The following is an 8,989-nucleotide window of genomic DNA, read 5'->3' on the forward strand; positions in this document are numbered from 1 at the left end:
CCAGATATATGGAACCTTGCTAAATTTAATTATAGACCAGTGCATCATGTGTAAAATGTTTGAAGTTGCTGTTAATACTGTCTACCAGGCCATTTAGACTACTCAACATGAAAAAGATGGGCCCCAGTACATTCCCTTGGGGCACTCCTGAAGTATGTGAATATGACTCTCCAACCGAGAGAACATGCTGCTTCCTCCCTACCAATAAACCCTCAGTCTGGTCTCACGTTTTCTGTCATCGCATGCGATCGTACTTTATTTAATAAACGTTGCTGTGGTACGGTACCGAGTTAAATGCTTTTAGGGAGTCGGGAAATGCTCGAATAGTTTACAGCGTAATATGCTACCTCGCGGGACAAGGGCGTGTGCCATATGATAAGAAACAGTGTTTTTTAACGTGTTAACCACAGATAATATAACGCGGCTATACTCAACCTGATCCCCGCAGCAAGCGTTCGGCGGACGCCTCTGCTGCAAGGGCCACGAACAACAGCAACAGCAGCGCCAGTCGCGGGACCGATGTCGTCCTTGCTGCCATTGTGACGGTCGGCCACACCAGCGTAGGAATCATCGCCTGTGCGACGCTTATGTACCCCCTACTCATCCGGCCGGCTTGCGCAAACTGCGGTGAGGAAGGGAAGAGAGAGTGGCGGGGGTATTCCGCAAACGCGTGTATCCAGTGGCGTTGAGCTTCTTCTGTTAAGGAAAGTCAAATACGCTGCCACTTCGAGTGCATTATAGCCCATAAGCAATATACACTACTGGCCATTAAAATTGCTACACCAAGAAGAAATGCAGATGGTAAACGGGTATTCATTGAACAAATATATTATACTAGAACCGACATGTGATTACATTTTCACGCACTTTGGGTGCATAGATCCTAGGAAATGAGACCCAGAACAACCACCTCTGGCCGCAATAACGGCCTTGATACGCCTGGGCTTTGTCAAACAGAGCTTGGATGGCCTGTACAGGCACAGCTCCCCATGCAGCTTCAACACGATACCACAGTTCATCAGGAGTAGTGACTGGCGTATTGTGATGAGCCAGTTGCTCGGCCACCATTGACCAGACGTTTTCAGTTGGTGAGAGATCTGGAGAATGTGCTGGCCATGGCAACAGTCGAACACTTTCTGTATCCAGAAAGGCCCGCACAGGATCTGCAACATGCGGTCGTGCATTATCCTGCTGAAATGTAGGGTTTCGCAGGGATCGAATGAAGGGTTGAAAAAAAATGGCTCTGAGCACTATGGGACTCAACTGCTAAGGTCATTAGTCCCCTAGAACTTAGAACTAGTTAAACCTAACTAACCTAAGGACATCACAAACATCCATGCCCGAGGCAGGATTCGAACCTGCGACCGTAGTGGTCTCGCGGTTCCAGGCTGCAGCGCCTTTAACCGCACGGCCACTTCGGCCGGCAATGAAGGGTAGAGCCACGGGTCGTAACACATATGAAATGTAACGTCCACTGTTCAAAGTGCCGTCAGTGCGAACAAAAGGTGACCGAGACGTGTAACCAATGGCACCCCATACCATCACGCCCGGTGATACGCTAGTATGGCGATGACGAATACACGTTTCCAATGTGCGTTCCCCGTGATGACGCCAAACACGGATGCGACCATCATGATGCTGTAAACAGAACCTGGATTCATCCGAAAAAATGACGTTTTGCCATTCGTGCACCCAGGTTCGTCGTTGAGTACACCATCGCAGGCACTCCTGTCTGTGATGCAGCGTCAAGGGTAACCGCAGCCACGGTCTCCGAGCAGATAGTCCATGCTGCTGCAAACGTCATCGAACTGTTCGTGCAGATGGTTGTTGTCTTGCAAACGTCCCCATGTGTTGACCCATGAATCGAGACGTGGCTGCACGATCCGTTACAGCCATGCCGATAAGATGCCTGTCATCTCGACTGCTGGTGATACGAGACCGTTGGGATCCAGCACGGCGTTCCGTATTACCCTCCTGAACCACCGATTCCATATTCTGCTAAAGTTATTGGATCTCGACCAACGCGAGCAGCAATGTCGCGATACGATAAACCGCAATCGCGATAGGCGACCTTTATCAAAGTTGGAAACGTGATGGTACGCATTTTCTCCTCCTTACACGAGGCATCGCAACAACGTTTCACCAGGCAACGCCGGTCAACTGCTGTTTGTGTATGTGAAATCGGTTGGAAACTTTCCTCATGTCAGCACGTTGTAGGTGTCGCCACCGGCACCAACCTTGTGTTAATGCTCTGAAAAGCTAATCATTTACATATCACAGCATCTTCTTTCTGCCGGTTAAATTTCGCGTCTGCAGCACGTCATCTTCGTGGTGTAACAATTTTAATGGTCAGTAGTATATGTCGCCCCCTTCCCTAGTCCCCGCCCTCAGACAGAAGTTGCCTATTCTTGGTCTTCTGAAAATATCTTTGAAAATATTTTAAATCTAGTGATCTTTAAAGTTCGTTGTCTTTTCCTTTAAGGTAAGTACGACGTAAACATTCCTTTGTAACATAAATGAATTTTTAAATTTTATTCCGATGCTAAACATTAAGAGAAGAAAAAATTCCATTTCGCCTAACGTAGTTTCTCGAACTTTTCAGCGAAAGGTTTTTGTTACAGAAAGTCCGGGAGAGTTGGATCACTGGATGAGACGGGGCAGTGACGTATTTCACAAATGCGCCGCTGGAGAACAGCTCCCGCTACTTGCGAGGACGCTCTTTTGTGAGCGAAGGTGGGACATAAGTGGTGCTGTCATTTTATAATTAGTTCTGGAGAAAAATCAAATTCTCTGTCCTAGTAAGCTGAAAAGTTTTGTAGTGTAGTTACATAACTTTATTATCAACGCTTGTTTTGCACAATATTGATAAAGTTTTTAACTGCGAGCTTGACAAACGCCTAGGCAGGAAACTTACCTAAAATGACCATCGATTTCGCTACCCACAGACAGACCTCGGTGCGGTCTATCTTTGCAAGACAATCGGGAGAGATGGACCAGAGTTATTTGGGAGAGATCGACCACTTATTTTAATGTGAGAAAGAAGGAGCGCAATTAAATTTAACTTCAAGGCATGTGGAATAATACCACTGAAGATGGATGCTGTCTCAGACTATGCTTATTTGTCGGAAGACACAAGCAATAAGAAGAGCAAATTTATCTGCGCAAGTCAAATTCCTTCAGTGACACAGCTTCGACCTCCACTCCTACTACACCTAAAGCTTCCAACATTGCCATCTCGAAACTGACTACTCCTAAGCCAAGACAGTCAAAACTGCTGGAGAAATGTCACCTGTTCCTTCCATTGATAAAACCACAAATTTTAAGAGGAAAGCAGCAACTGTACCCAAATAGCTAAACTCTGCTGAAAATTCTGAAAACATAAAGAAAAAGAGGAATAAGAAAAGAAGGGAAAGAGAAAAAATGTATAAAAAGATCACCCAAGGGCAACACTAGTAAACAGAAAAACAGACTGAAGAAACTAATAAAGAAAAATACTACAAATAGCTCACACTGTTCATCGTGTAATAAACTAATAAAATTGTTCTGGCCTAAAATATTTAATGGTATAATTGTATATTCATTTCAACATTTTCCGTACAAAAATATGGCATTTAACTGACTGTTTTCTACATGTACAGCCATTTTACATGGCCCATCTCCCCCAGTACACTGGTCCATCACACACACAGACCTATGGGTGAGATGGACCACTTGTGTATATTTTCATTTTATCATATCTCTTGTACTTTAAGTGTTAGTGCCTCAGTAATATATTGTACTTAAGTGTGTATGATATCCGATACGAGCATGCTGCCAGAAGTTAAAAAAAATTGAAAAACACACAAATTTTATGTCGAAGAAGAAGTGGATCAATTCTCCCGGACTTACCCTATCATAATTAGCAGTGAAAACTGGCACTGTAAAAGTATACCATAACAGGAACAAAAATGTCCCAGAAAACTTGGGCTTGCAAACGAGCTGTTTGCGATACTGTTGCGGATGTTTGGTTACGAGACGTCCCTGAAATATTGTCCTGGTTAGTAGAGATAAATTTGAAATGTTAACTTTTCGGTTAAATCCTCATTTAATTCTGCTGAAATTTCATCCGAGGCCTGTCTTAGCTTGCGCAACGCAGGGGAATGTTGTACGTGAATGATGGAGCACAGGCACCTTTTGCTGCTAATATGGGACGACATCTAACACGCCAATATGGTCGAAAACGAATGGGCCCAGCTCAGCCTGCACCTTGGCCTCCAAGGTGAAGTGACTTCAATCCTGTGGATTTTTCTGTCTGGGATTATCTAAAATGTGACTTACACATAACTCCGGTAGGCGCGGTTAACGAACTGAAGCTGCGAATTTTACAGCCTCCTCCCCCTTTGCAAGATGATCTGGGAGGGGGAGAGGTTGGGAAGGTGTCTGAGAGAGATCACAAGTCACTGCAGAGACAAGTGTAGCATTTTTTCCACTTGAGAGCACCGCACATGGAATGCGTTCTTGAACAGGTGCGTTGTAACATGTAACAATCTTAAGTACTTTTGTATATCGTGGGTGAAATTTGAGACCGATCAGAGGGAACTTCACCGAAAAGTTTGCATTTCAAAAGCAGGGTGTCGCAAAATAAATAAATAAATGCCGTGTGGCCAGGGCCTCCCGTCGGGTAGACCGTTCGCCTGGTGCAAGTCTTTCGAGTTGACGTCACTTCGGCGACATGCGTGTCGATGGGGATGAAATGATGATGATACGGACAACACAACACCCAGTCCCTGAGCGGAGAAAATCTCCGACCCAGCCGGGAATCGAACCGGGGCGTTAGGTATGACATTCCATCGCGCTAACCACTCAGCTACCAGGGGCGGACGTCCCAAAATAATGCATACACTCTTTGACACTGACTATCTCTTTAAGTAAAGGAGATAGAAACACAGTTTTTGCAGGTAATAATGCGAAGGGCCGCGCGGGGGTAACCCAGCGGTCTGGGGCGCTGCAGTCATGGACTGTGCGGCTGGTCCCAGCGGAGGTTCGAGTCCTCCCTCGGGCATGGGTGTGTGTGTTTGTCCTTGGGATAATTTAGGTTAAGTTGTGTGTAAGCTTAGGGACTGATGACCTTAGTAGTTAAGTCCCATAAGATTTCATACACATTTGAACATTTTGAATGCAGAAGGTGGTGAAAAACATAACAAACTTTTCTTTTGTTTCAGAATTGTAAACAACGGCTTTATCGTTGGACCAGCAGAAATGGGTGCAAAAGTGTTACTGGAAAACAGAGACTGTGACTGAGGTACGACGACGCTGGAGGATTGAATCTGGAATACCAGATTCAATAACAAGGATCCGACAAGTTTGACGTCGAAGTAACGGTGCAGTATATGAAGAAGGGACTCTGCGGAAGAAAGAGACATTCAACAGACAATTAAAGTGGTGATACAGTGATCCAGACGTACACACAGTCCCCGAAGAAATCTGTGAGGCAATGCTCTCGTGAGACTGGGATCTGCAAAAGCAGAGTTCATAGAATTTTGTGAGCTCAGAAATCGAAGCCTTACATTCCAAGATTTTTCCATGCTCTTAACGAGGATGATCCCGATAGGCGAAGTGAATTTTGTGAGTGGTTCATTAACAAATGTGAAGAAGAGCGACATTTCCAAGATCTAATTCTCTGGTCGCACGAAGCGATCTTCAAACCTGAAGGAACAAGTAACCGCCATATTACCGTTTACTGGGCCAGTGAGAAGTCTTACGTAACCGAAAAAAGGCATATTAACCTCCCACGAGTATCAGTCTGGTCTGGTTTGTCTTCTAGGCATAGAAGTCCATTCCACAAACTGACATCCATCACCATACAACACAATACATGCACATTTACATGCTTGCATTCAAGATCGTGGCGGTTACAACGGTTACTAAGGTACCATCATTCAACATTTGCAATGTCTTATCTTGCACTTACATTAACCTGCGATCTTGCAATGCTAATCACTCACATATGTTACCCTGCAAAACGTATTCTCGAAATTTCGTTATTCTACATCAATTATTTTTTGATGATGTGATTTTTTTTCCGTCAGTGTATTTTAGATTTTATTAGTTACCGTTCTGTTCATAGATGGGAAATTAATCTTTGTACGGGTGCAGTTTAGGCACTGATCTGCCGTCAAGATAGGTAAGAACCGTGCCGAAATAATGCTTACAGTCCCTTTTCTGTCGCTTCCTTGATCAGACCTTACCGAGCTGCAGAAAGAACTCGTTCTACGACCATGCACAACTCAATCACAAAACTGTAGGAAAAGAAAAACCCACGACGGCATTCCTGATTCTGTATTCAGCGTTGCACGAGGGAGCTATTCTAGTACACTTGGAAGAACACAGCTGTGCCATATTGTACGTGTGCACGCCTATTCTCAATCGTAAAAGCATTAGCTGAGGAAGCTGCCATTATCTGTGCTTGAACACAGGACAAATTTTGAAATTTCAAGGTGGAAAAAATTTACTTTCTATGACTGGAACCTTCTCAAAGTCTACGGGTTCAACACAGTGCCACAGGCAATAAAAAACTACGAATTCTGATATCCAGTTGGTATACTACAGAATAATACGGCGAACTGGAGAGATTAGACTAATTTTGATTCTACCGTCCAGTTTGAGGATGGTTTTGAAAGGAGTTCCATATTCGTCTAGTCGTATATTGCCTCTGCGCTTCACTTGACCCAGCCGACCCAAACGAGTAGCTTTCAAAACAAATTTTGTTCAATTTCGGTTATGCCAGTCGACAACAACAGGAAATAGCGTCGACATAAATAACAAATTCTCTAATTTAGTTGAGAGACACTATAACCTATACGATGAACGTGCTTCCCTATAAATACTAAGAGTAAGGAGGAAACCTGCGCCATGGTTCACAGATCATCTCAAACACCTCATGAGTGTCAGAGACGCAGTACACAGGAAATATAAGTGGCATCCGACATCTGATAATTACACCACATACAAACAGCTACGCAACCGAGTAAGTCAATCCGTCAGGAATGCAAAACTCGGGTACGCCCACTCGCTAATTGAGGGCTTTCCAGACCTGGCATAACGTGGAAAAATCCACGAAGTCTAGGAATAGGCAAACCCAAATCTGCTGCCGAACCTCTACTTCCTCTACTGTCCCTAAACGAGTATTTCGCAAAGCCGACATCTATACTTGACCAACACAAAAGGGCACAAACTATCGATTCCATTAATGCATGAGTGGTTGACGCGAGAAATTTTCTCTATAGAATATACGCCATAACATGGTCAGGAATTCAATTCGTTCTGCAGCTGCAGGACACGATAATATTACCGTGCAAACGATCGATTTTCTCGTCGATCCACTGCTACCCATAATAACTGATATTATTAACAATTCTTTTACCTCTTGCGTCCTATCAGGCTGGAAGAAGGGATTCATAAAACCATTACCAAAGAAGGACTCTGCTAAAGAACCTTCCGACTACAGACCCATTTGCAATCTACCAGCACTATCCAAGTTTTAACATTTTGTATGAATACCAGTCTGGTTTCTGGCAAACTTGCAGCACGATGACTGCTCTCGTAAAAGTGACTGATGATTTAAAACAAAACTTAACTAAAACCAAACTTCGTCCGAACAGGTCCTGAGGGCCCAACGGCACCGACCGGCCGCCGTGTCATCCTCAGGCCACACGCGTCATTAGATACAGATATGGAGGGACATTTGGTCAGCACACCGGTCTGCCGGCCGTTTACGAGACCGGAGCCGCTACTTCTCAGTCAAATAGCTCCTCAGTTTGCCTCACAAGGGCTGAGTGTACCCCACTTACCAACAGCGCTCGGTAGACCGGATGGTCACCCACCCTAGTGCTAGCCCAGCCCGACAGTGCTTAACTTGGGTGATCTGACGGGGACCTGGTGTTACCACTGCGGCAAGGCCGTTGGCGACTTAAAACAAGCCATGAACAAACAGCAGGTGACTATTATGTGCTTTTTAAATTTCAGCAAAGCCTTCGACACTGTGGGCTTTGACACTTTACTTGCTAAGCTCAAAAGCCTTAACTTTTCTTCAAGTGCTGTAGAATGGTCCCACTCATACATTACGTCGGGCCAGAAGCGTTTAATAATAGGAGGAATGTAGTATCAGTAGTCCCTCAAGGATCAGTATTGGGCCTGCTACTATTCTCATTATAAGTTAATGACATCTCAACTGTTCTCTTCCACTATAAATATCACTTACACACGGATGATCGCCAGCTATATCTATGTGCAAACCCATCAAATTTGTGAACAGACATCTAGCAAAAAAAGGCTCTGAGCACTATGGGACTCAACTGCTGAGGACATTAGTCCCCTAGAACTTAGAACAAGTTAAACCTAACTAACCTAAGGACATCACAAACATCCATGCCCGAGGCAGGATTCGAACCTGCGACCGTAGTGGTCTTGCGGTTCCAGGCTGCAGCGCCTTTAACCGCATGGCCCCACTTCGGCCGGCAGACATCTAGCATGTAAATGCTGATTTACTTGCTTTGTCAGACTGGGTGCAAGAATTAGGTTTGAAACTTAACCCATCTAAAACAGAAGCAGTCTTACATGTTCATAAATGACTCATTACAATAAATTCAGAGAATCCTACACCTTTTCTTCTTCTGGAAAGAACTTGGAAATAATTCTGGACCATCACCTAGACTGGACTTAAAACTCAACTGCAGTCTGTAAGAAGTGCCAGCGTCACTTCTCTCACTACAGAAATATAAAGAAGTGTTTCCTTTCAAGCTTAAAAAGAAGCTCTTAGAGTCACTTGTACTCCATGTACATAACTATGGACTACGGTGATGTTATTTTCCAAGGACTTTCGTACGAAAGCTCATGCAGGTTGGAACTGGCGATGAATGATTGTGCACGATACATTTGTGGCATTCGCTTTTAGGACCAGATCACTCCTACCTACATGCCAATAAGCACAGAGACAATCAGACCCTATGCT

The 8,989-nt window shown here is 44.4% G+C and overlaps 1 protein-coding gene and 1 pseudogene across 2 annotated transcripts in view; both read right to left on the reverse strand.

Annotated features, from left to right (window-relative positions):
• The window catches only part of LOC126176998 (uncharacterized), a 59,700-nt gene extending 59,135 nt beyond the window's left edge, over positions 1–565 (reverse strand). The window contains exon 1 of one of the 2 annotated variants that reach the window (XM_049924214.1): positions 436–565. In XM_049924214.1, the coding sequence (XP_049780171.1) occupies positions 436–538 (103 nt within the window). In that variant the 5' untranslated portion in view covers positions 539–565. The remainder of the gene's footprint in view (positions 1–435) is intronic. The other variant, XM_049924221.1, reaches the window with a different exon arrangement.
• Positions 566–7,826: 7,261 nt separating this feature from the next.
• Positions 7,827–7,945, reverse strand: LOC126100285 (5S ribosomal RNA; annotated as a pseudogene).
• Positions 7,946–8,989: the final 1,044 nt, after the last annotated feature.

Source organism: Schistocerca cancellata, chromosome 1 (assembly GCF_023864275.1).
Source record: "Schistocerca cancellata isolate TAMUIC-IGC-003103 chromosome 1, iqSchCanc2.1, whole genome shotgun sequence".
In the NCBI taxonomy this organism is placed as follows: Eukaryota; Metazoa; Arthropoda; class Insecta; order Orthoptera; family Acrididae; genus Schistocerca; species Schistocerca cancellata.